Source organism: Mustela nivalis, assembly GCF_964662115.1.
Source record: "Mustela nivalis genome assembly, chromosome: 6".
Lineage (NCBI taxonomy): Eukaryota > Metazoa > Chordata > Mammalia > Carnivora > Mustelidae > Mustela > Mustela nivalis.
This window is the reverse complement of record NC_139025.1, coordinates 30,280,381-30,308,152: the sequence shown is the minus strand read 5'-3', so window position 1 is coordinate 30,308,152 and position 27,772 is coordinate 30,280,381. Positions and strand designations below refer to the sequence as shown.

General features: G+C 38.7%; 1 protein-coding gene across 4 annotated transcripts in view; it reads left to right on the top strand.

Annotated features, from left to right (window-relative positions):
- Window positions 1-27,772, top strand: part of CATSPERB (cation channel sperm associated auxiliary subunit beta) — a 123,979-nt gene that overhangs the window by 2,738 nt on the left and 93,469 nt on the right. For all 4 annotated transcript variants that reach the window (XR_014312572.1, XM_082733949.1, XM_082733948.1 and 1 more), the window contains exons 2-7: window positions 420-498; window positions 2,286-2,374; window positions 4,101-4,241; window positions 8,307-8,367; window positions 19,186-19,281; window positions 23,263-23,412. Coding sequence is in view for 3 of the 4 variants with exons in the window: in XM_082733949.1 (XP_082590075.1) it covers window positions 420-498; window positions 2,286-2,374; window positions 4,101-4,241; window positions 8,307-8,367; window positions 19,186-19,281; window positions 23,263-23,412 (616 nt within the window). In the remaining variant the exon portion in view is untranslated. The remainder of the gene's footprint in view (window positions 1-419; window positions 499-2,285; window positions 2,375-4,100; window positions 4,242-8,306; window positions 8,368-19,185; window positions 19,282-23,262; window positions 23,413-27,772) is intronic.

The following is a 27,772-nucleotide window of genomic DNA, read 5'->3' as shown; positions in this document are numbered from 1 at the left end:
TGGCACATGGGGAGAACACGCAGGGAGGCTCAGGACCCATGTGCATTATCTCTCTCAAAATGAATGCAGGCAAAATGTCTGATCGAGGTACAGCTCTACTGTCCTCAGTCTTTTTCAAGTCAGGCTCTGTTTTACACAGCTGTAGAATTGATCACACCTCCCAACAATTGTCCACACAGAAGAAAAAACCAGAGCCAGAGCTCTTTAGTTTGCAATAGTGATATTTATAAATGTCCTTAATACCAAGTGGGAAGTAAATGTAGAGCTTTGTCAACTGTTACATTGTCACCAAAAAAGGAAATAATTTTAACTTAAAGGAATAGATGACTTCTTTACTATGTAGTTGTTTGTCAAAAAAAAAGAAACTAAAAATATGTTCAAAGTGATTGAACAGAAATAATTCTTATTTCTTTCAATAGATGGGATTGCTACTTTTATGTATTATAATTTTACTTCTGAACATACTTGATTTTTCATCAGGAATAATATATAATAAAGGTAAGTTTCAGACTCTTAGACTCTCTTTTTTCTTGTAGGAGTTCTTTATTCCCTTCCTCACTAACAATTAAAATATATTTTTGGTACTTCTTTACGTTGTCTTTCAATTTTTCCCAGGTATTATTTATTGTGTTTTTGTCCAGAGGTTTCTAATATTGCCATGAACCTATTGTTAATAAGTTGTGTACATAGACACCTTAGATATGGAGTTTCATCACTTATAAGTATTAGAATATTTCAAGCTGAAGGAACATTTCATATTTGAAAAACTTGAATTATCTAATAATTTAAATAGTGTTTTGTTTTTTGGGTTTTTTGTTTTTGTTTTTGTTTTGCTTTTTCCTACATGGTTACATCTGGTATGAGCTGTAAACTGAATTATAAGAGAGATTGAGGCTGAAGACAGTTTTCTGAAAGTAATACATTGATTAAATTACCCAGTAGAACTTTTACGGTAGAAATGCTTTGTAAAAGGAATAAGACAAGGCAGTTCACCTCCATGTGTGCAGATTGTCTAGATTTTCTAGCATTTTGGACTAGATCTGCTAGAACATATTAGATACTTAATTAAAAAAATTGTTGACTGACTAAGGAAGAGAAGGATTCGGGCTATCTTCTATTCACAGATGTGTTGCAGAAATGCTTGAGTCCTGGGATAACTCAAGGATAACCTTGAGTCCTAGGTTCTACTGGAGAATATATAATACAGAGATGGGTATAATCTCAGATTGGAGAGTCACAGGTCAATTTATGAGATTTCAGAGAAGGGAGCATTTACTTCCACCTGAGGAGGTGGTCAGGGAAAGCTTTGCACAAAAGAGGGCAATCAGTCTAGGTCCCCAAAACGAGTAATCTGTGTCTATGCATTTGTGGGGGAGAGGAATTTACAAAGACAACATCAGGGTAAGTGATGGTAAAGTCATGGAAATAGGTAATCATATAATGTGAGGGGAGCAGTAAGTATTTCAGTTTGGCCAGAATGAAGGTATAGAAGAAGTAAACTATGTTAGAAAGATAGGAAACTGGTTCATGTCATAGAATTACTTGCATACCTGGCTGGAATTTGGGCTTTAGCCTAAAGTCATGGAGATGGAGATTGACAGAATGGATAAAACCCCACAGGATCCGACTCTGCTTTCTACAGAGATTCACTTCTGATCAAGATAAGGAGAAGGGATCTTCCTCCCAACCCCTTCTCCAACCTTTTGGGAGAGTAGTCACTTTCCTATCAATAGCTCTCTATTAAAATACAAATTCTCTCTTCAGTCTCTAACCCTTGTTCCTTTTCTGTGCTCACCAAGGACTTTAAGAATCAAGAACTATTTAATATATACATTGCAGAATTTCCAGCTTTGTTTTTATCATTGATCAGTAGTTTTGTACCATTGTAGCCAGAAAATGTACTTGTTATGATTTCAGTCTTCTTAGATTTTATATTTGTTATGTCTCTTTTTGGGTGATTTAGCCGGGGGATACTTCTGTGTGCATTTGAGGAAAATGTGTATTCTATTTTTCTTGGATGGAATGTTTAATATATATCTTTCAGAACCATGTAAAGTAAAAAAAAGTTCTTGTTGACTTTGCATCTGGATAATGAAATTTGTTGGAAACTTTAAAAAATATTAGAAATGAGTCAAGAACTGGTTTTTGTTCACTACTGAATTTAAAATATAGAATTATAATTCTTACTCTTTTAAAATTATTTTGTCACTTTAAAAAATATGATTCTTTTAATGGAAGTTCTTCTATCAGTGACCTAAAATATGTGTATTTTTTGTATCATTTAGGTGATATGGAGAAACACTTTATGTGTGATAACCAAGGGTTCCCCCAAAAGAAAGAAATAATCAAGTTGTATCTTTCCTCAGATGACTTGGTAAGGTCCCCTAATAGTATGCAACAACCCCTTACAGTCTTTTTAACTCCACGTTGAAAACCAGTAGCACCATACTCTTTTCAAATACCTTCTACTATGTTCAGACTTGGAGAGGTAAAATCCTATGTAAATAATAATCTTTTTTTATTCCATTCCGCTTGGATCAGGTAAAATACTGCATTTAGCCATTAAACAGCCTGGGTGGTTTTGCTTTATTTTTTATTTTTTTAGATACATCCCTTGCCCTTTTTAAAAGGTTTGGTTTGTTGTAATGATCTTTATTTTTTATGGATCTGATTTGTCCTTTGGAAGTTTGACAGATGTAGCCTGTTAGAGAAATTTACTTCATATGACCCAAAGAAAGAATCTTTCCCTTTTATAATGAGTACCACATTGCAGTTGTCATTGGGATAGGGATAATTTTATTTCTTCAGTTCATATAAAGGCATTTAAACACACATAACTCCCCAAATAAAATAAAATGTACTATTAATAAATGTACTATTAAGATAGACATCCTGCAAATGCTAACAAAAGAGTAATCTCAGAAAAAATATACAGATTGCTTGAAAATCTCTGATGAATATAATAAAAACAGGGACAAATATATTTTCCCCCAAAGTCTTTTTTTTTTTTTAAGATTTTATTTATTTATTTGACAGACAGAGATCACAAGTAGGCAGAGAGGCAGGCTGAGAGAAAGGAGGAAGCAGGCTCCCTGCTGAGCAGAGAGACCTATGTGGGGCTCGATCCCAGGACCTTGGGATCATGACCTGAGCTGAAGGCAGAGGCTTTAACCCACTGAGCCACCCAGGTGCCCCCCCAAAGTCTTTTTGACTTAGTTTCCCGTTCCTTCTTGATATGCCAAACATATATTTACTTTTATACTCACAACTGTTGTGAAGTGCATGCCGTTTGAGTCAAAAATACCTTTCCTCTTTGTGATTACATATCATGGAGAAAGATGGGCTTTAGAGGAAGAGAGACCTTCCAAGCTGGGGTCAGATCTTGGAGCTATGCACAGACACACACGGTCTGTGTGCCTTCGGGCAGGATACCTAACCCTGATCATCCCTAGTTTTGTCCTCTTAAATAGAGAATTAACTGTAACTTACCTACATTTTGGATGGTTGTGATATAGTAGTTCTAGAAGTGATATTAGTAGAAATGATGCCTAACATTTATAAAATGTTTATGTGTGTCAGGCATTTTCAGAGTGTTTTATGTTCATGATGACATTTGATCTTCTATAAGATAAGTACTTAAGATTCGTGGAGGAGGACTGAGCCTCCCCTCTTAGATTCAGTACCTGGCACTTGTAAAATAAATGGATGAAAGACAGAATAACAGGAGAAAAATAAAATAAGACAAAATAAAATAAAATAAAATCAAAGAGGGATTTCTACATGTGATGGCAGATGGCTTTGATTCTATATTTATTAAATGTAATAACTATATGTCCATTTTTGGACAGCAAAGATTATTAGATTAATGAATTGGAAATCTGTTATGACACTGGCATGAAAGATGACTGAGTTCTAGAAGTGTGCTTTTTCAAAAGAGATTCCTCCCCCCCCCCCCCACTGCCCAGAGACGAGAATTACTGTAGATAGCAGTCTTTGGCAGCATCTATTTTCATAGCTATCCCTCACTTTTAAATTAATGTAGAATATGCTTCTCTCCATCAAATTGTCATTACTTTTTTTTTCTCCCCTCTTTCCCAAAGAAAATCGAGTGCTCTTTCCAATCTGAAAGTGAGCTTACGTCGAAGGAATTTCTAGGTGTGTTCACATCAGGAGGACTTGCTCCAAGTTTGGGAATTATAAATAGTACATATACAGGCATCTTCCACTTCAATTTAACTTTGGTAATGATATTTTATTTTATTCTTTGATATTATTAAGAAGAAGCATACTCTCTCTTATAGGATGTGGTTTTTTCAAAAACAACTCCTCCATAATAGCACATCTCTATATGTTTTAAACCTAACAATACAATGTTACACTTTTTGCTTTAAATAGTTTTTAAGAAATTAGCTTGTGTGCTGCTGAAGCAAGCGCTAGTTCTTAAGAAGTTAAGGAAAAAAATACATACGGTTTTTTAGCAGGTCTGTGGGCGATGAATTCTCTGGGAGTTTTATCCCCTCGAAAATATCTTTACTTCACTCTCATTTGGGGGGATAACAAAAAATGTATTTTTATTAAGATATAATTTGCATACCATACAGTTCACCTATTTAAAATGCACAATCAAATGCAATTTAATATAGTCACAGAGTGCGCCAGCATCACTACTATCTAATTTTAGAACATTTCATGACCGTGAAAAGACAGCCCATCCCCATTAACAGTCACTCCCCCGTCCAGATTCTGCTCTCAGATGTAGACAACACTACACTGCGTGGGTCTCTCTGGAGTTGCTTATTAAGAACGTCTCAGAGAAATGAAATCCTACAACACGTCGCTCTCTGTGGGCTTCTCTTCAGTGAGCGTGACCTCTGCACGTTTCGTCCACGTGGAGGCACGTGTCAGGACTTCATTTCTTTTTATTGTCAGATCACATTCCATGGTATCAACACCATGATTTGTTTCTCCATTTGTCAGTGGCTAAACATTTAGGTTGTTTCCACTTTGGGGCTACGATGAATCATGGTGCTATGAATATCTGTGCACAAATCTTTGTGTGGAAATATGTTTTGTTTTGTTTTGTTTTTTTTTAATCTCTCTTGGGTGCCTACCTGGGAAATCGAGTTGGCAGGTTCTAGGGTAACAGTCTGGTAACTGCCAGGCTGTTTTCCAGAGTGGTTGCACTCTTTTACCTTCCCACCAACATTGTATTAGGGTTCAAATTTCTTCACATCCTCACCCACAGGTGTTATTGTCAGCGTTTGGTGATAATAGTCATCCCAGTGGATGTGAAGAGCTATCTTGTTTGGTTTGGATTTGCATTTCCCTGATGATTAATGATTTTCGGCATTTTTTCCCCACATGTTTATTGTCTATTTGAATATCTTCTGTGTGGAGCTATCTATTTAAATTCTTTGTCCATTTTTAACTGGGTGGTCTTTTTATTCTTGTCTTTATATTCTCAGTACGAATCCCCTAGCAGACACATGATTGGCAAATGTTTTTCCCATTTTCTGAGTTGTCTTTTTCCTTGCACAAAAGTTATTTTGATGAAGCCTAATTACACATTTCATTGTTGCTGACCTTGTTCTTTGGTGTCATGTAGGAAGCCATTGCCTAGTCCAATGTCACAGAGATTTACCCTCTCTGTTTCCTCTTAAGAGGTTCATAGTTTTACTTTTTACATGCAGGTCTTTGATCCATTTTGAGTTCATTTTTGTGTGTGGTGTGAGGTTGGGATCCATATGCATACTTTTGTATGTGGACATCTGTCTTAGCACCATTTGTTGAAAATACTCTTGTTCTTTCCCTACTAAATTGTTTTGGCACCTTTGTTGAAAATCAGTTGACACTAAAGGTGAGGGTTTATTTCTGGATTCTCAATTCTATTGAATTGATCCATATCTATCCTAGCCAGTTCAATGTTGTCTTGATACTGTTGTTTTGTAGTAAGTTTTTAAATAGGAAGCACAAGTCCTCCAACTTTGTTATTCCTTTTCAAGGTTGTTTTTGCTAGTCTTTACATGAATTTGCTAGCTTCCATATGAATTTTAGGATAAGCTTGTCAATATTTACAAAGAAGCCTGCTGGAATTCGGATAGAGATTGTGTTGAATCTATAGATAAATTTGGGTGGTATTACCATTTTAATAATATTATCTGTCCATCCATGAATATAGGATGTTTTTCTATTTATTTAGATTTTTTAAATTTTCTTTCAATGATACTTTGTAGTTTTATAATTCTTTTGTTAATTTTATTCCTAATGTTTTATTCTTTTGTATTATTTTTTCAAAAGATTTTATTTATTTGACAGACAGAGAGAGCACAAGCAGGGGGAGTGGCAGGGAGAAGGAGAGGGAGAAGCAGGCTCCCCCCTGAGCAGGGAGAACAATGCAGGACTTGATCCCAGGACCCTGGGTTCATGACCTGAGCTGAAGGTAGACACTTAACTGACTGAGTCACATATGTGCCCCTCTTTTTTATTCTGCTGTAGAGGGAATTGCTTCCTTAATCTCACCTTCAGATTATTCTTTGCAAGTGTGTAGTAATACAATTAATTTTTATATATTGATCTTGTATCCAACAACCTTACTGAACTCATTTATGAATTCTAATAGTGGTCACTTTGATTTTTTTAATGATATTTTTGTCAGATACAGAATTTCTGGTTGGCTCCCATTTACTTCCAACATTTTGAGTACATTATTCTGCATTTTGAATATGTGAACTGACACCATTGCTTCTGAATGAGAAGTCAACTATTAATTGTATTTTTTTTAAGATTTTATTTATTTATTCGACAGACAGACATCACAAGTAACTAGAGAGGACAGCGGAGGGGGGGAGGGGGGAAGCAGGTTCCCCGCTGAGCAGAGGGCCCAATGCAGGGCTCTATCCCAGGACCCTGGAACCATGACCTGAGCTGAAGGCAGAGGCTTTAACCCACTGAGCCACCCAGGCACCCCTATTAATTGTATTATTGTCCCCCGTATGCTACATGCCATTTTCCTCTGCATGCTTCTAAGAGTTCCTCTTTGTATTTACCCAGATTGGGTTTCTCTGGACTTCTTAGATTATAAGTTTATCAAATTTGTAAAGTCTTTAGCCACTATTTCTCTAAAAAAAAATTCTGCTCTTTTCTCTGTCTCTTTTCTTATTGGAACTCTATTATGTACATTTTAGAACATACAATATGGTCCTGGAGATATCTAAGGCTCTGGTCATTTTTCTTTAATCATTTCTCCCGTTGTTCAGATAGAATAATTTCAACTGCTGTATCTCTAAATTCATTGATTGTTTTACCATCTCCAATTTGCTCATCTAGTAAATATTTTATTTCATTATTAAACTTTTTGCCTCATTATTTTCACCTTGTTTTATTGTTATATTTTTCATTTATGTACTGGGATTCCCTATCCATTCTTTCACTAAGACATTTTCTTTAAGCCTATGTACATATTTGTAGAAGCTGCTTTGAAGTTTCCGTTTGCTCTTTGGACTCACTCTGGGTCAGTTTGTCATCTAACTTTTTTTTTTTTATCAGTTACATGTTTCTCTTTCTTTTCATGTCATATCGTTTTGGTTAAAATTGGACATTTAAGATAAGAAGCTGTAGCAATTCTGGATTCTGTTATGTTCTTATGAGATTTTGCTGGGGGGGAGGAATTGTTGGTTGTGGAGTAAAAGGCTCTTTCTTGCCTTGACACAAACTGTAAACTGTCTTGTCTATGGTTTCAGCAGCTGTTATCTCTGCTCAATTTTTTAACTTTCATGGTGGTGGTTGTTGTTTTTGTTTGGTTGTTTTTTTTTTAACATGGCCTTTATTGGTCTCCTCTGTACATGTGTTGCCACAGGATTTGGGGAAATTTATAATTAACTCTGAGCTCACCTCTCTTGCAGTTCCTTTGACCCTGGGATTTTCCCCTTAAATTCCCCAATTCTTTGTCTACACCAAGCTCTGTTCTCTGACACATCAAGCCAGTAACGCCTCAGTTTTATGCTACCTGAGCACGGTTGCATAGTATGCCACTTTATAGAATTTTACATTATCAATTAACATTTTAGTTATTTCCAGTCTTCTACTATTACAGGCAATGATGAAAAATATTCTTGAATTCATTTTATTTCACAAATATGTGAGTATAATGTAGGATAAATTCTGAACAGTGAAATTTCTGGGTAAAGGGTATATGCATTAGATGTTTTAATTTAATTTTTACTTTTAAAGATAAGGTGGGATATAACAAAGTAAGTGTTGCCATTGACATTATCAAACACTATATTCTGATGTCTTCTTTATTCAAGTTCAGTGATCGAGCTTACTGGTTGATCAGTATTCCCAGAGAAAACATTACAAAAAATACAGGTAAGAGTGATCTGAACTAATTTTTTTACTCATGGGTCTGGGTTGCCAAAAGTAGCAAATAAAAAACATTTATATTAAAAATTATTTACTATTCCACATAAGTGACTCATGTCATAGTTGGGACATACATAATAAAAACCATTGTAGCTCATCTAAAATTCAAATTAACTGGGGTTCCTATATTTTATCTGGCAATTCTATTATAGATAGATTGGTTTAACACACATAACATTTATACTGTTCTTTATTTAAGTAAACTCATTTTCTAGAAATAACCCAGAAGCTGTAGTATGGAGAAATTCACTTACTAATAGGTTACCTTAAAGTAGTCTGTAATAGGAAACATATTATTCACTATGGAATCTACTATATGTGTTATGCGGTGGCATAGCTTTATATGTTATTATAAATACCCATATGGAAAAAGGAGGAAAATAAAATTCCAGGAGTTAAAAGTACAGAGCTAGTGGACTGAGCTAGTAGATCTTGAGGCATGAAATACATTTTCATAGCTTAAAAATGATGGAGGGCATATTATTTTAATATGATGGGTGCAAAAAGTGGAAACCAACTTGGTTTCTTCACGGCAAAAAAAAAAAAAGGATATTTGTTTTTGTCATGGAGCCCAAAGATAAAAATGCAACCAGGTTATAGGAAGGAATTAAGACTAAGAAATGGACAACCATCAAGACTTTCACCTTATTTCTCATTTTGTGTTTTCTATAAATCTACTTTTATTTTTCTCTCTCTGCTGACTAGCTCTCCATGCTGCCTCACTGCTAGTCAATTTTTGAAAGTATATATTTCCTAGGAGCCAGTCCAATTCCAGATTCCCAGGAGAGTATCTTTAATGGGCCTAGTGTTGATCCAGCACCCACCTGTGTACCAGTCAAATGGGAAGGGACCAGGACAATGGGGATCCTACCGAACAACCCCTCTAGGTACAGGAGTAGTTAAAGGGCATATGGGATTGTGTGTCTTTCAGAGTAAATGTGGGGGGTGGTTAAAGTAAGAAAGGGAAGATAGAAAAGTTTCCATATGAGGAAGTATCAAAGAAAAAATCTGCAAAAGCAGCCTCATTGCTGTAATATCTAATATGAATCAGACCAACACATTTGTCTGTATTCATCTTAATTTTTTCCAAATTAATCTATTGGAAACTTGGTGATATTTTTTTCAAAGAACTCACCTGAAAATTGTACTCCTTTTATTTTTTTTAAATCTAACTTAACTCTCATCAATATTAGGATGGAATGTTCTAGCTCCTTGGCATAATATTGACATGAGTTTGAGAACTGAAAAAATGAAGATCACTTGTTATTTTTGCTCCTTCTAGTAATAAACTATGATTTCATAAATGCAGTGATTCTAGGGTCACCCAGACAGGAATAATGGTGATCTGAGAACTTAAGTATTTCATATGGAAAGACACCACATGAGCTCTGCCTCTCTTGACACAACTCCCTGGAGTGAGTATAAATAAATATATTTGAGCTCATAATATAATAGGAGAGGACTGCCTAATTAGTAATAAGCTAGAAATCAGGAAAAAATATGTTCAGGGGGAAGGAGACCATACTTGCTATTTCATATTTTTTTCTTCCTTAATCATATCTTATCTACTGCTCTGGCATGAATTAAAGTATTATGTAAGCATGACATCTTGGGAAGGGTAGTTGAGGACACATCACCCACAGAGGTAACAAAATAATCATCATAGTAGTAGAACTAGCAGGTTCATCACTATTCTAAACACTTTACCTATACTAACTAATCTATCCCTCACTATGTGCTAGGTACAATTATTATGCCCATTTTCTTTTCTTTCTTCTTCTTTTTTTTTTTTTTTTTTTAAGATTTATTTATTTATTTGAGAGATGGTAGGGAAAGGCAGAGAAGAGGGAGAGAGTCCCAAGCAGACTGTGTTGAGCTCGGAGCCCGACACAGGGCTTGATCCCACGACCCTGAGATCATAACCTGAGCCAAAATCAAGTTGATCACTTAACCAACTGTACCACCCAGATGCCCCTATCGTGTCCATTTCAAATGATTCAACTGAGACCCATGGAGCCATAGGGAAGTGCAGTGATAGCTAGGAAGTGCCGAAAGCAGCCTGAAGTTTGACAGCTTAAAACTGTTGAAAGTAAAAAGAGTTCCTCTTTGATTTACATCTCATAATTTGTCCTTTTTTAACATTTTAATTAAGGTATAATTTGCATTCAGTAGCATGTACCCTTTTTGAAAAAGCATCTAGTTCTGTAAGTTTGCACAAATGTGTACAGTTGTGTAATCACTACAAGTCAAGATACAGAACTGCTCTAGTACCCAACATTATCCCACCCATGGTCAACATCTCCCCATTGTCCAAGCCCCCCATCGCTGTGGATCTATTTTCTTTTCCTGTCGTGTTTGCCTATTCTGGTGAACATATTCATATACGTGGAATCATGGAAAATGCGGCCTTTTGAATCTGGCTTCTTTCACTTAGCGTAATGCATCTGAGATTTCTCTATGTTGTAATTTCTTCCATTTTCTTCCTGGATAGTACTCCGTTGTATGGGTATACCAGAGTTAATTTTATTGACGGGCATTTGGATTTTTACAATTTTTAGCTATTTTGATTAAAGCTGCTACAAGCATACAGGTTCTTTTGTAAACATAATTTTTTTTGTGTTTGGCTAATACCGAGTAGTAGGGTTGCTGTGTTATATGATAAGTGTAAGTTTAACTTTATAAGAAATTGTCAAACTATTTTCCAAAGTAGCTGTATCATTCTGCATTTTCACCAACAGGTTATCTGAACCCATGCCAGCACTTAATATGTATAAGGGTGTATGTGTGTGCACGCGCGTGTGTGTGTGTAATTTTAGCTATTCTAATAGCTGCATAGAGACATTTAATAATTTTAATTTGCAATTCCCTAATAACTAATGACATTGAACATTTTTTGTGCTTATTTGCTGTTTGAATTACCTATGCAAATTTTTTGCAAGCTTGTTAATTATTTTGGATCCAAGTCCCTTATCAGATATATGATCTACAAATAGTTTTTTCCTATGCTATATCTTGTATTTTTCATCTCTTAAGAATATCTCTTGAAGATCAGAGTTTTTAATTTTGGTGAAGTCTAATTTATCAGTTTTTATTTTATGGATTACACTTTGGGCATCATACTGACTCAAGTTCACAAAGATATTCTATATTTACTTCAAGAAGATTATGGTTCCAAGTTTTATATTTAGGTCTGACTCAATTTGAGCTAATTTGTTATATGGACTAGGTTTATTTGGGGGGGAATACAGATACCCAATTATTCTAGCAGCATTGTTATAAAAACTATTTTGTGTCCATTGTATTACTATTTCTGGGTTCTCCGTCTTTTCACCAGTACCATGTTGTTTTGATTACTTAAGCTTTATCAACAATAAGCTTGTAGGGGCATATGGGTGGTTTAGTGGGTTAAGCCTCTGCGTTTAACTCAGGTCATGATCTCAGGGTCCTGGGATCGAGCCCCGCATCGGGCTCTCTGCTCAGCAGGGATCCTGCTTCCCCTTCTCTCTCTCTGCCTCTCTGCCTACTTGTGATCTCTGTCAAATAAATAAATAAAATCTTAAAAAAAAATAAAAAATAAATAATAAGCTTGTAATAAGTAATGTTAATCCTTCAACTTTGATTTTTTTCAAAACTGTTTTGGTTAGTATACTTCTTTTGCCTTTATAAATTTTAGAATAATCTTGTTAGTTCTATTTAAAAATCCCATGGTTTTTAGATTTGTATTGCATTAAATTTGTAGGTTAGAGAGAATTGACATCTTACCACTGAATCTTCCAATCCATGGACACTGTATACCTCTCCATTTATGTATATCTTCTTTGAACTATTTCATCTGGGATTTGTGGGTTTCAGCACAGAGATATTACACATTTTAAAATAAGATTTTTATGACTAAGTATTTCACGTTTTTTGGTATAAGTGGCTCTTTTTAATATTTGAATTTCCAACTGTTCACTTCTAGTATGTAGAAATATGATTGATTTCTGTAGATTGATTGTGTATCTTACAACCTTGTTAAATTCACTTATTGGTTCTAGTAGCTTTTGTATATTCTTTGGTTTTTCGACATAGAAAAATCATTCATCCAGAAAGAGAGAGAATTTCATTTCTTCCTTTCTAGTATGTATTCATTTCTTTCTCTCTTTCTTTTCTTTTCTTTTCTTTCTTTTTTTTTTTTTTTTTGGTTCTCATTTATAGTGGTAGGACCTCTAGTACCATGTTTAACAGAAACGATAAGAGGACATCTTAGCCTTGTTTCCAATTTTAGGGGGAAAACATTTAATCTTTCATCATTATGTATAATGTTACTTTGGCATTTTGTAGATGCCCTTTATCATGTTAAGGAAGGTCCCTTCTGTTCCTAGTTTGCAGAATTTTTATCATGAATTGGTGTTAAATCTGTTGAATCTGTTAAATGCTCTTTCTGCATCTGTTGAGAAAATAAGTATTTTCCTCTTCAGTGTGTTGATAAGGTCGGATTTCTTTCTTTCTTTCTTTCTTTTTTTTTAAAAGATCTTATTTATTTATTTGATAGCGAGAGAGAAAGAGAGAGAGAGAGAGAGCAGAGAGAGAGCCAGTGCAGCAGGGGGAGCTGCAGGCAGAGGGAGAGGAAGAAGCAGGCTTACAGAGCAGGGAGCCTGATGTGGGGCTCATCCCAGGACCCTGGGATCATGACCTAAGCCAAAGGCAGACTCTCAATGACTGAGCCACCCAGGCACCCCGAGGGTGGATTTGATTAATTCATTTTTGAATTTTGAGCTAGCCTTACACTCCTAGGATAAACAACTCTTGGTTATGGTGTGTCATCCTTTTTATATATTTTTGGACTCATTTGGCTAGTTTGTTCTCGTGGTTATCAGTCTGGAGTTTTACTCCTAAGGTCTTTATCTCCTTTTGGTATCCGATAATGCTATCTTTTTTTATTTTTTAAATTTTTAAAATTATTTTTGTTAGCATATGATGTATTATTTGGCCCAGGGGTACAGGTCTGTGAATCGTCAGGCTTATATATCTCACAGCACTCACCATATTTGCTCAGCTGTTTGCTTGCTGCTGATGAACACCAGGGTGGTGCTCAACTTTAAGCTGAAAAAGGACATGCAGGGCTTTGGGGAGGAGTCGAGGTAGCCCATAACAGGGTATAACATCCTGTTTTTTACAGAGCCTCAGATGCTTTAGAATTTTCATCACCCTGGGGAACATCTTCAAGATGTCCTACAGGATCAAGCTGTTTGGTTCTAGACCAGATATGAAACTCGGAACACACCTGCGCAGGTGCTGAGTCTCTGTCCCTCCATTTCTGATGACTTCAAGAATGTTTTTGATTAGGAAACCACTGATCTTTCCAGAAAGCCGAAGCTCACGGTGGTGGGAAGGGCGGAGGGTGTTTGGCAAGATGCACAAGGCTTCCCAGCCACATTGCTTTTCTTTTCAAAAGTATTTTCACTTTGGTCTCTGAATTGAAATGCTGTCTGCTTAAGGCATTCCAGGAAGGCTTAAATAAGGGGCTGTGATAGCAGTGCATTCCCCATAGATAAAAGAACATGTCTAGATCATTTTATTGTATTGCAAGTCAAGATTTCACTAGAAACCAGTTTCTGGATATTTCTTGGTTTATTTGTATTAGCCATCTTTTGGATATAAATTACAGGATTTTTAAAAAAGATTTTACTTGTTTTAGAGGGAGGGAGAGAAAGAGTGAGAGCCCCATGTGTGCAAGTATGGGGTGGCGGGGACGGGGACACGGAGGAAGAAGGACAGAGGAAGAAAGAGTCCCAAGCAGACTCTACCCTGAGAGCAGAGCCCATCCTCTGGAAATCCCATAGCCCTGAGGTCACAACCCAAGCCAAAACCAAGAGTTCCTCACTCAACAAACTCTGCCACCAGGAGCCCCAAATTATACTGATTTTTAAAAATCATTTTCATCCAGGGATCTGGGTAAAAGGTTGGCTTTTTAATTTTGATTCATGCTCTTTCTTGGACAGGGTTTATGAATAATGAACAAGTTCATTGTTGCTGGGTCCAACAGCACTGCTGGGACCAACAAGGGACCGTGGTTTAAATCCCCCACCCCCTCCAACCCTCCAGATGGGCTCTGCTTGGCAACTCGCTACAGCTGGGGTCAGCCCCAGGACTTTCAGGGTGAAGATTCCCGTGGAAGACAGACCCAGAACAGTCAGAAGAGGCAGACAAGAATGTTATGAGAAATTTCCCCTTGAGGCCCTCTGTTCAATAAAGTAACTTCAGGACCTATTAATTGTATAATTACTAGACCGATGGTGATATTGTGACTAACTTCTGAAAGCTAGGGTTTCTGAGTGCTTTTCAAGAGGGCGATTTCAAGGTTGAAAAACAATGAGCCTCATTCCAGGAAATACAGCACTTTGCACAGAGGTTTTTTGAAAGGGAGTTCTGGTCTAATTGCCAAAATAGAAATACAGGTGATCATTGCCTGGAACCCCACAGAGCTGTGTGGTGGTTGTGGTTTTTTGAAATCCTGACTTGCAAGGAAACCTGGTGGGAAGGAATATAAGTACATAGGCTTTTACAGAACTAAGTGACCCTGAACAATAAAGCTGATTTCTCAAAAGAGAAATGGACAAGTACATAAATAGATAAATATGAGGGAGAGTCCCTCCTATGTTATGGAAAAGGTTTTACAGGGTCCTCTTTACATTAAATGTGTGGTGGGATTCTCCAGGCCAGTGAAAACATGTAGGCCTGAAGTTTTTTTGGTGCGAAAGCTTTTCACCACAAATTCTATTTCCTTTATAGATACGGGGCCTACTCAGGTTTTCTATTTTTTCTTAAGTATGTTTTGCCAGTTTGTATCTTTAAGGAACTTTTCCATTTCATCTACAGTCTTGAATTTATGACACAAGAACTGTTTGTGATATACTCTTATTTTTCTTTAGAAGAGGGAGCCTGCAGTGAGGGTCCCCCATTTCACCTTTAATATGACTTATGTATTGCATTTTTTCTTCTTAGATTAGTCTGACGAGTTCATCAATTTTATAGACCCTTTCAAAGGAGTACCTTTCGATTTCATTGATTGTGAACCTTGTTTTCCTGACCTTTATTTCATTGACATTTATTATTCTACTTACTTTTGGTTTAATCTATGGCTTTTTCTCCCCCAGTTTCTTAAATTTGGAGCCTTTAGATTAGGGGTGAACAAACTACACTTCTGGCCTGCAGCCCATTTTTGTGAACAAAGTTTGACTGGAACACAGCCATGTGCGTTAATTTCTGTGTTTGCTGTGGCTGCTTTCAAAAGCACTCCGATGGCGGAGCTGAAGTGTTGGGACAGAGACCCTGCGGCCCGTAAAGCCCAAAGTATTTACTACTTGACCCTGTGTAAGGCCATTGCTATCTTTCGACCCCGGCTTCGGATAGGTGATTTGTTTCTTTTATCTGCTATAAATATTTTTCTGCTATATATTTCTCTCTAGCACTGCTTTATCTGCATCTCATAAATTTTGGCTTGTTCGTGCTTTCATTTTCTTTCAATTCAAAATATATTCTAATTCGCCATACTACTTTCTCCTTGACCTGTGGTTTTTTTAGAAGTACGTTATAAGTGGGGTGGAAGTGTTGCTGGGTGACTCACTCGGATAAGCGTCATCTGCCTTCAGTGCAGGTCATGATCATGGAGTCCTGGGATCGAGCCCTGTGCCAGGCTCCCTGCTCAGTGGAGAGCCTACTTCTCCCTCTGCTTGTGCTCTCCCTGTCTCAATCTTGATCTATATCAAATAAATGAAATCTTAAAAAAAATGTTGTAAGATGTCTAAGTATTTGGGGATTTTCCAGATATCTTTGTTATTGATTTTTTTCTAGATTAATTCTGTGTTCTGAGAACATATTTCATGTGATACTTTGTTAAGATGTTTCCCGTGGTCTAATTGGCGAATCTTACGAGTGCACCTGAAGAAAGTACTTATTCTGCTCTTCTCAGCTGGAGTGTTCTATAAATGTTGGTGAGCTCAGTTGCTTAGTAGTGTTCAGCTTTTCTTTATTCTTACTGATTTTTGTCAATTGCTGAAGAGGAGTGTCGAAATATCCCACATAATTGTGGATTTTTACTTTTCTCTCTTCATTTTTATCAGCCTTTGATTCATGTATTTTGAACCTCTTGTTATGCACGTGCACACTTAGTTGTCCCTCCTTTTCAGGGAATCGATTCCTTTCTCATACACCTTGCCCCTCTTTATTCCTGATACTCCCTCCATCTGAAATTCTTCTTTGTCAGAGATTGATAGAGCCGCTACAGCTGTCTGTGAATTAGTGTTTGCCTAATGTAACTTTTTCCACCCTCTTGCATAGTTTTCCCAAGACAACCTTTAGAGCACATTAGTCAAGAAAGTGGAAGCACACAAATGAATTTTGAAATAAAACCGAGGCACAGCAAATAAGATCTGACCCAAGGGTACTGATGCCTCCCACTGAGAATATAATCAAAGGGAGGAAGGCAGAACTTTAAATCTGAGAGTGGTGGAGGGATGCCTGTGAGGGAGGGAAGAACCCTGGGACTGAATTATCAAGGCCAACTCAGCAGATGTCTTTAACTTCCAGATGCCTCCTGCGCTAACTGGTGGTTTGAGACAAGCATGGTGGGTTGTGGGGAGGGGGGGTCCACAAAGAGCAATGGGAGGTCTCTGCCGTGTCAGGAATGGGGAAGTCTACAGTGTTGTAAAGATTGTAGACACTCAACTCTGTAACAACGAGGTGGGAGGTATGAGGCCACAAGAGCTGTGGGGAGGCTCTCTGCTCTTCCATATCATATGGCAGCAAGATACGATGAAAAATTACTGAGGTTACTAGTTCCACGGAGGAGCTGTAGCTGTAGGAAGGACTCCATGGAAAACAACCGGGCGGGTCTAAGCCAAAATAAACCTTCCCATACTGGAGTAGCTATGGTGCTGTTTTTCAGAGTGGGATACCATCACCTTGGTCACTTAGCTAATGGGGAAGCCTTCTTCACCCAAAGTAGTGAGAGTCTTCACAGCCAGACATCCCTGTTTTCTAGAACTCTTCATGCAGTTCTGTTGTTCTCCCTGAGTTCTTGCATGGCATCTGAAGCAGATGTGAGGGCACGTCCACTACCTGATGAGGTTTGTTTGGAACTTTGCCATTGAACTCTTCCACTTCTAGCTCTTGAACTCTTCCCATGGCCCACTAGCCTCGCTTTGCACAACCTCTTGGCTGCTTCCTATACATCCTTCACTGTATGAACCACATTGCCAGTGGGAATACTATTTCCCATGTATTTAGGATGAGCCGGGTTAGTATACTACCAAACAGAGATGTGTGCTAGTTAATACACCTGTGGAAAGAGGTGCAGCTGGTATAAAATGAACCCAGACAATAACTAGATGTTACTGTTAATAAAGAATTAAATCCATGCTTTTCCTTGTATCACTCTGTGTACCATCACAGGAACCACACCCATTTGTAACTTCAACCAGAACTTGCAGAGGGTTATCCAAGCCTTGGGGATCCTCAGGGCTCCTCTTGTTTTTAAAAGCCAAAGATAGTTATGCACATACCAACTTTGAACCCCTCCCACTGAAGGCCAGTTAAGTCATACACCAGAAGATTGACTTCTCTTTTTGGGTTAGCCAATTACATGGGAAGCTCCATTTATAGAAACCTATATGGTGCTTTCTCACACCATTTTCTTTCCCAAAGTCCAGGAATTGCTTGATGGAAAATAGTGATGGCAAGAAGCACAAATTATCACTCGATTTACTCAGGTACAAGCTGCTTCAGAACCACTGGGAGAGGCAAATCCTCCCTGGAGTGGTGCGCAGACCCAACCAGATGCCTGGGCATGCCTGAAGGCCTGTGCAGCCAAGGCATTTGGGTCAGGCTTATTTTTTCATGAGTGTGCCCTGATTTCAGCCTCAGGCTTTGCCCATGTCATAAGAGCTCCCAGGCTGAGATCACCACCCATGACTTCCCCAGACCCCACCTAGTCTTTTACCTTTAACCCACCAATGCCTTTATAAATATTTAAAATGGGTTTCTTAAAGATAGCATAGAGTTCAGTCCTGATTTTTACATCTAGTCTGGAAATCTGTCTTTTAACTGGTGTTTTTAGACCACTTATATTTAATGTGATTATTGATATGGTTGCATTGAAACCTGTCATCAGACTATTTCCTGTTTGTTCCATCTCTTCTCTACTTTTCTTTCTCTGTTGTCATTCATATTAATTATGCTTTATCCCTTTTTATCTCCACTATTGGCTTATAATTATACCTTAAATTTTTTTTAGTGTTGGCCTTAGCAGTTACACTATATATTTTAGTTAATCACAGCCTACTTTAAAAGAGTAGTATACCACTTCACATGAAGTGTCATTACTTGCTTTTTAAGCCATAACAGCTCTTGGAGAAAAATTATGACCTAAAATATTATATATGGGCACATGGGTGGCTCAGGCAGTTAAGTGTGCACCTCTCAGTCTCGGCTCTGGTCTTAATCTCAGGGTCATGAATTCAAGCCCCATGTAAAAAAATAAAAACATAAATAATTAAATTAAATAGTATCTGGACTTATGTTGTGGTAATAAAACCAATTCATAATTCTTTTGTTTATTTTACCATCAAATTGTCTGTAGGAAAAACATGAGAAACCTTATATATAAATGCAGTCAAAGTGACTGCAAAATAAAGAGTAATGATGCTGGTCATGTTTACGTACCCTTAAATTTCACCAACTTGGTATATTAAAAATGGCTGATTATTTGTCTTTTGTTTTCAGATATTGCAGCTGTGGAAGAATGGTTAGTAAGGATCACTTTACAACATGGATTAAATATTTATACGACTGAAGGAACACTATTGGATAATGTCCGAGGTAAATGCCAACAGATAAAAGTAAAATGGAATTCATAATATCCTTCCAACAAACCTTGTACCCTACTGTATACTAGACTAAGTCCGAGAGAGAGAGAGAGAGAGAGGGAGAGAGACGAACATTACCTTCAAGGAATGACAAAGAATTAAATACATGTGGTTAATTGTTAATAGGGGTCTGCAAAGGGTGCTAGAGAAATACGGAAATATATATTTTTCTATAACCATGTTGGGGTTGTAATAAACAGTGGCTTTAAAAAAGTAGTTTTTGCATCTATTATAGAAAATATTATAAAAGATACATTATAGAAAATCTTTAGAAATATAAAATACAAAATATTTATAATATTGATTTAGAAAATATTATAAAAGATACTGTTCATTGGATTACAGTTTCCTTTATAATGACTATCAGCAAAAATTCTTGCTCATTCTTTGTTAGAACATTTACATTTTTTCCATGAAAAATTGGTTGTTTTAAAGTTATAAATACTGAGTGATATGACTGTCTAGACCTCTCTTTTCCAATTGTCTGGTTTATAGTCCAACTTTGGGATCGTCTGTAGCACTAGAATATAAAAAAAATTTTTTTAAAGTCCCTTTTCCTGGACTTTGTATTTTTCTTTACTCTCCTCACCTTCATTTTTAAGAAAAGTTTTTATTTAAATTCCAGTTAGTTAACATATGGCGTAATGTAAGTTTCAGGTCCTTTTTACTTTTACTCTTTTACTCCCACTTTGATTTGATGCTGTGTAGCATGCAGAGTAAAGATAAAGAAATATTACATTTTATGGAAAGAATTTCCTGGGTAGCTTTAAGAAAAGTAATAATATCTCCACCCAACCATGTGCCAATTAAAATCAGACCTCTACAAGCAGAGCTAGGAATCTGTCATTAAAAAGGGAAAAATATCCCCACAGGTGATTCTGATGTACAGAGGATTAAGAACTGCTTTAGAGAAAAGGCTGCCTGTGTGCCAAGAGACACCTGTGCATCTATTTTTGCAGGATTATTTGTAGTAGGAGAAAGGAGAAGCAGCAGAAATGTCCATCAGTAGGGGAAAGACAAATGCCTGTAGTGTATTCTGTTAAAACAAAGGAAATAGACCACATATATCATCAAGAACAGAAATCAAAGCATTGACAGAAAAGTCAAGATTCAGAATAGAAGAACATTTACTTAAAATTCAGAAAACACATAAAGCAGTGCTTTATATTATTGATGGGTACAGAACTATTGTAGTAAAAATATAAAAATGTGGATTCGAAATAGCTGCAGCCATGTCATGATGGTTGCATTTGGGGAGATTTGGGAATGGGGCCATGAAGGGGACAGAGATATCTTCAGTCCTATCTACAGTGTTTTACTTCTTTAACCAAAATTAAAATATCTGCAACAAAAATGACAAAACGTTGCACTTTATTATTTTGTCATAGTGTCCAAATTTTGAAAAAGTAGTCATTTATTCAATGGCAATTGCAAGCTTTTTGAGGCTGCTATTTTGAAGTCCTGCGCTAGCTACATTTAAGGACTAAAGTAACAATTTATAATTCAGTTTTTTTATAAAAAAAAAATTTGAAGTGTGAGTCATTTATATATTGAAATGTACCCAGAATGTTATATACTGCATTTAGATTTTGGTGTACACTTATTTAGAATGAATGGAGGTATGGCGGTAGCAAAGAGTTTCGTAAGTTGTTAAAGGTTCCAGATGCAGAAATGAGATTCATTTGTTTGAGCAACTGAAAGAAGGCTGGTAATGTAGAAACATAGTAAATGGTAGACAGAGTGGCCTAGAGTAAGTTTGGAGAAGCTGGGAGGGAGCATGGTAAGAAGTGTGGGCTTTATTTTAATTATAATGAAAAACTGCTCAAGTGTTTTAAGCAAGAGAGTGACAAATTTGGATTTATGCTTTCTAAATGGATCACTTTGGCTGCTGTGCAGAGAATGGACCCTTGAAGAAGGAGGGAAGGAATGGGGAAAAAAAAAAAAAAAGATTGGTTAGCAGTTGTTGTACCGGACCCTTTGGGAGGTGATGCAGAGGATGTGGGCTGGGGTTAGCGGTGGAGATTTTGAGGAGTTAAGAGTCTTCAGAATACGTTTTGGAAGAAGAGCTGGTAGGGCTTCCTGGTGGACTGGGGGTGAGGGAGACAGAGGCATCAGGACGAATCCTAGATTTCTTACTGAGCAATTAAGTGGATGATGGTCTCATTTCCTGAAATACTGACACGGGGGAGAAAGCATGGAGAAGTGGCAATTAAGGGTTAAAGTTAGAGTTATAGTGGGAACTCTTTTCTTCACTACTGACTCAAAAGAGATGCTTAAAGATATTGCCCTCTTTCCCAATCTCCAATCCATGCCCTAGACCACTCCACAACAACTGCTCCTAATTATAGCCACTCATCCCCTCTCATACGGGTTGCTTTTCTGTCCCCTTCTTGACTTCTCAGTGACAGTCAAGACTTTTAATCATTCCCTCATTCTAAAGCATTTAAAATACAGTATCTGACGTTGAGGAGCATGTACATAAGTAAAAAGGTGTGTGTTTGTTTGTTTGTTTTTAAGATTTTATGTATTATATGACAGTGAGAGAGGGAACACAAGCAGGGGCAGTGGGAGCAGGGGGGGGGGGGGGAAGCAGGCTCCCTGCAGAGCAGGAAGCCCGATGTGGGGCTCAATCCCAGGACCCTGGGACCATGACCTGAGCCAAAGGCAGACGCTTAACTGACTGAATCGCCCATGTGCCCCCAAATGTGTTTTCAATTCAATGCAAATCATGCTCCAGATACAAAGTCCAATCTCCCTGTCCTCTAAGATCTGGTTATTAATTGCCTGCATAGACATGCTACGCCCTGGAGAGTCAGTCCAAATGTTTCTGAATTTCAGAGTAAATTAGTTTGGTTATAAATTGTATTTCTTTCCATTCTAAGTTACACTGTGTCAACTGTGAAAAATACATCACTTAAAGTTCTGGGATTTTGTAGCAGATCTGGGGGAGATGGTGAAGATTTACATTGTAGAAATATAAACAGCTAAAGAATTGATTATTAGATATCTCTTTTTAAAAGTGTTTTGACTATTTTTGAAATTCAGACAGCAGTATTTTATCAAATTGCCCTGGCTTGCCTTTTTAACTCTCCTTTCTCGTTTTTTTTTTCCAGAAGAAAAAAAAATCCTCCCATTTTCTTGTCATTAAAATTTAACGTCATCCAGCTCCAACCCTTTGCATGCACATCCAAGAATAGATTGCTGGGTTGAAGGGTAGAACACGTCCCCCTCTGACTGATTTTCCATTGTAATCCCAGCCCAACTTCTGGGTCTCTTCCAGAAGTCCTTCTCTGTGTCTCAGTCACTGATGATACCTCTCCTCGTCCTCTCCTGGGGTTCTGGATTTATTCTGATTATTCTCTATCTGCTGCCCCTTCATTGGAATGGGAGGACAAGTGAATGTGTGGTGTGGGCTTTTGAAGCAGACGTTGCTCTCTAAATTATAAATGTCCTGTGATCCCACAATTCCATTTCTAGGGATAGATCCTGAACCCAGTTGTACTTTCCAAGGATGGTCAAAGCAGTGTCTCTTGTCCCACATGCTTTTCTGCAGTAGTGACCATGCTGGGCCCCCATCAAGGGCAGGTAGACCTCATTCCTTCTACTCTGGAAAATAAGAATCAACCTATTTCTTAACTGATGAAGGGTGAGGTAATATACCCATTTGGGGGGACAGTGACAGGCCCTTTTATAGTATTTTTAAAACCTTTAAAGGAGGGCACTTGTGATAAGAGCACTGGGTGGTGTACGGAGTGTTAAATCACTATATTCTATGCCTGAAACGAATATTACACTCTATATTACACTCTGTATTAACTAACAGGAATATAAATAAAAACTTGGAAAAACAAAACTAAAAAAACTCTGAAAGGATAGCAGTAACGTACCCCAAGACTGCAGCCACATTTTAAACACCTAAATTTGACTTCTACAGAACCTATTCTTCAGTGGGATCTTGGGGCTGTACTGACAAAAAAAGATATCGCCGAAGTCTATCCACACGTGGTAGATCTCAAAGTGGCCAAGTGTCCTTGCGCCAATGATGTAGCGTTACTTGGCTTCATTTTGAATACAACATATAATGGTAAGTTCACGGGCTTTGCTGGAAGTTGGGTGTGGAGTCTCATACGTTGTAACAGTGATGTTTCACTGGCAGAGCAAATTAGATGCATAAGGGAGTAAAAGTGTTTCCTAAACGTACCTTCGACTTTACTCTTCATCACTTCCCCTTGTCCACTTGCAGGTTGACTTTTGACTATGTCCATAGTGACTGTAGTGTCTCTCTGAATTTCACGTATCCCCTGCCACCTCCGAATACGTTACTTCCTCTCAGGGATTATTCATTGCCTTTCTAATCCATCTGCTATTCCTGCCATGTGTAAATAGGTATCATGTTCTAAGGCATCATATTATAACATTATTTTATTTATTGTGTATGTGTTTTGGGGTTAACACTGTAGTATTTAATAGCATCTTTTGAAAAAAGATTTTATTTATGCATTTGAGTGAGACAGACAGAGAGAGCTCAAGCAAGGGGAGCAGCAGGCAGAGGGAGAAGCAGGCTCCTCACTGAGCAGGGATCCCAGTGCAGGACCCCATCCCATGATCCTGGGATCATGATCTGAGCCGAAGGCAGATGCTTAATGACTGAGCCACCAGGCACCCTTTAATAGCATCTTTATGCATTTCAACTGCTAATGTATTAGTAGTTGTTTTTCCTAGGTCATTGGTAGTTGCTTTTCCTAGGTCATTGGTGAGCTTTCAGTCCCCAGCTCAGTAAATGAGAAGGGAAATAAAAGAACTAAAAGATAAGAAACAAAATTTCATTACTCATATGTAATATGTGCAAAAATCCAAAAGTCCAAAAGAATCAGTAGCCAAGCAATCAGAATACAGGACTCTACAAAATTGAGGAATGAAATAACAACATATAAAAACCTTTCCACCAAAGACTAAAGATTATAATTTTTAAAAATCCCATTCAGAAAGTAACAAACCCCCAAATATACCTAGGAGTAAACAAAGAAACAGAAGAGTTTTAAGGCCTGTTGGACAGAAATTATAAAAATTTAACAAAGGTCATTTAAAAAGACTAAAATAAATAAGATATTTTATGTGCGTGAACAGGAACTTCTACTATTGTGAAGTTGTTAATTCTCTCCAGATTTATCCGTTGTTTCAATACAATTCCAAGAAAAATTACAGCAGTTTTTTTGGCGTGTGTGGAAATTGACAAGCCAATCCCAAAATACATATGGGAGATTGAAATAATGTGAATAACATAATTTAAAGAACAAAAACTTGCCCTACCAGGACTTATTATAAAGAAACAGATTCAAACAGTGTGCTTTGATACAGGGGTAGACACACCTCCTTGCCCGAAATGTCTCTGAATTCCTAATGGATTAGTGGTTTTGTGTTCTCTAGTTTTTCGAGCCTGCTTGTGCTGAATTGGTTTAGTTGGAAAGTGCGCCTCTTCCTCCTCTGTGTCAACCAGATGGAAACTCAGCTCCTATTCTGACTTTCTGACTTTTGTGGCTGCCATGCCGGACCCCCTCCTTCTCTCTCTCCAAACCTGCCTTACTTCTCTGAGCCACAGGAGAGGAGCGATTCTCAGCTCTCCTGTTCCATTCTGTCACGTAACGGAGAGTCACAGGAGAGAAAGAGCAGCCTTCACTCCTTGGGGTCTCACTCAACCTCTCGAGAAAAGAAATAGCTTTAGCAATTCCCCCGCACCCCCCCACCCCCTCCTGCCCCAGCTGCCTTCCTCTCTACTGCAGCAAAAAAGAAGTTCCCCCGGGATCTGAGCTGCTACTTCCTAAATCTGCAGTTCCTTTGTGAGGCCCTGGTCTGTCCCTGCCCCACCCCACCCACCCACTCACCTCCCCCATCCCACACACTCAGCCACAGCTCCCTGCCCCCAGCCTTCATACCACATGACGTTAATTGTGGGAACAGATCTCTGGGAGCCCCGGGGGCTCCCTTCTGGACTTGCTATCCACCTTCCTCCTCTGTGACACTCCCAGTGCTTCTGCCCTGTCTCTCATCCCTGTTTTGTCTGTCACCCCCAGAAACCTAAGCTTCCTAGGTCACTTATGGTTCCTATACCACACACAGTTCTGGGCTTAATTTGACCCAAACTTCTGCCCCTTCCCATCTACCCAGAGCCATTCTTGGCATTTGTGGGCTGTCAGCAGCAATCTCCCCCATAGGGCTCATCTTTTCTCTGAATGGCCCCTTCAGTTTGCTGCCCTAGAGGGTCACCTGGCCAGTCCTAGTAACATGCCCTCTCACATGCCGCTGTATGTCATCATCCTTGCTCCTTGGGATCATTTCTCTGTATCTGCTCTGTCTTCCTTTCAAAACTTCCAGTTCCTTGGAACTCGGACTTTTCCTCCCTGCAATTCCTCCTGGCTACAGCCTGTGTGGCCTTCCTGTCACTCACACTCCCTCATGGATGACCTCAGTCTCTGGACCCCTGCCCTCCTCGCCATGCTATTTTTTTTTTTTTTTTAAGATTTTACTTACTTATTTGACAGACAGAGATCACAAGCAGGCAGAGAGGCAGGCAGAGAGAGAGGAGGAAGCAGGCTCCCTGCTGAGCAGAGAGCCTGATGTGGGGCTCGATCCCAGGACCCTGGGATCATGACTGGAGCTGAAGGCAGAGGCTTTAACCCACTGAGCCACCCAGGCACCCTTCGCCATGCTATTTTTGTCACTATTTTCAGTGACCTCGCCATTCCGTGCAGTACTCAGCTTCAAGGCCTCCTCTTCTCCAGTGAGCTTCCCCAGTCTTCTATGCCCATGTTCTAGACCTCATTGTCTCCAATAATGTTGTTATCTGCAGAACCTCTGCCATGATCATCTCACCCTGTCCACGGCCTGCCCATTCCGTCTCTCCTAGTCCTACTCCAGCATTGCTTTGATCTCATGGAGACTTTCCCCACTTCTCAACACCCTTTCTCTCTACCTTCCATAGGTTGTATAGCCCACACTTATCCACACTTCTGTAACTCCCCTGCCCTACTCTGTCTTCCGTCTCCATGCAGACCCAACTCTGATGTTTTACTGACTGGTCTCTCTGTCAGGTTCACGATCACATTCCAAGAGGGCACTCAGCACCACCCAGAAATCCTGTCTCTTTACTGTGGTATATTTATTTTCCAACTCTGCAAAATGACCTTCTCTCACACCTCTTCCCACTCCTCCAATCCTCTGCATTCTCTTCTCCATTTTGCTCTCAGCTGTGACTTTATCTCATAGATCTCATAGTTCATGTAGAGAGCCACGACGAATCCCGAGGAACTCCACTGCTGCCCCTGCAAACCTGCCACTCTACTTGCATTCATACTTGCACACTTTGCCTTCTCACCCATTGCCTCACGAGAAGTGTCTGCTGCTGTCAGAGTCACCCCCCACCCTGTTCTCCTGGACCCCAATCCCTGCAGCCATCTGAAGCACTCACATCTATGCGGCAAATGTCACCTTTTCCTCTGCATCACCTGCTCTCCCTCCTTCCTGGACTGGGTCCATTAGCATGCAAATAAACCCTAACATCTCCCATCCTAAGCATCTCTCTGTTCTCCTTCAAAGCAAAATTTGTGCAAAGAACTTTTTGTAGATGGCGCCACATTTCCCACCTCCCCACTTTGTCTTCATCCCAGTACAGATCAGTGCTTGTTTCTCGCTGTTCTTCTGAAACGTTCCTTCCCAGGATCACCCATGATCTCCATACGGTCAGTACCAGCAGTGAATTCTTTTTTTTTTTTTTTTAAGATTTATTTATTTATTTGAGAGAGAGACAGAGTGCACCTGCGAGCTGGGGGAGGGGCAGAGAAAGAGGGAGGAGGAGGAAGCCAACTCCTCACTGGGCAGAACCTGCCCACAGGGGTCTATCTCATCCCCCTGAAACCATGACCTGAGCCAAATCAAGAGTCCTGACACTTAACAGACTCTGCCCCCCGCCCAGGCACTGCCAGCAGTCAGTTCTCATTCTTCATTCTACTTTCTTTCCCAGCAGCAGTTCTTACAGTGGACCACTGTCTCCTCAAAATACGTTGTTCTCTTGGTTTTCTCGATCCCACCTTTGATTTTATTCCACCGCACGAGTTACTCCTTAGTTTTCTAGATGGGCTTCTGGTTGGTGTGGCCCCCCCAAAGTGTTGTTGAACTCAGGACTTTTCCTGGACCCTCCTTCCTTATGGAATTATGCCTCTCTCTGAGAAACTTAACTTAGTCCTTCGGTAGACATGCCGTCTCCAAGTCCATGACTCCCAAATCTCTCTTTCTGGTGCTAACTGCTCCTCGGAGACAGAACTCCTCTATTCAGTTATCTATTTTACATTTCCTCTTGATGTATAATGAGCATCTCAAATACAGAAAGTCCAATACAAAACTCTTGATTCATCTTCCTCAGAAATCTGTTCCTCTCCAGTATTCCTTAT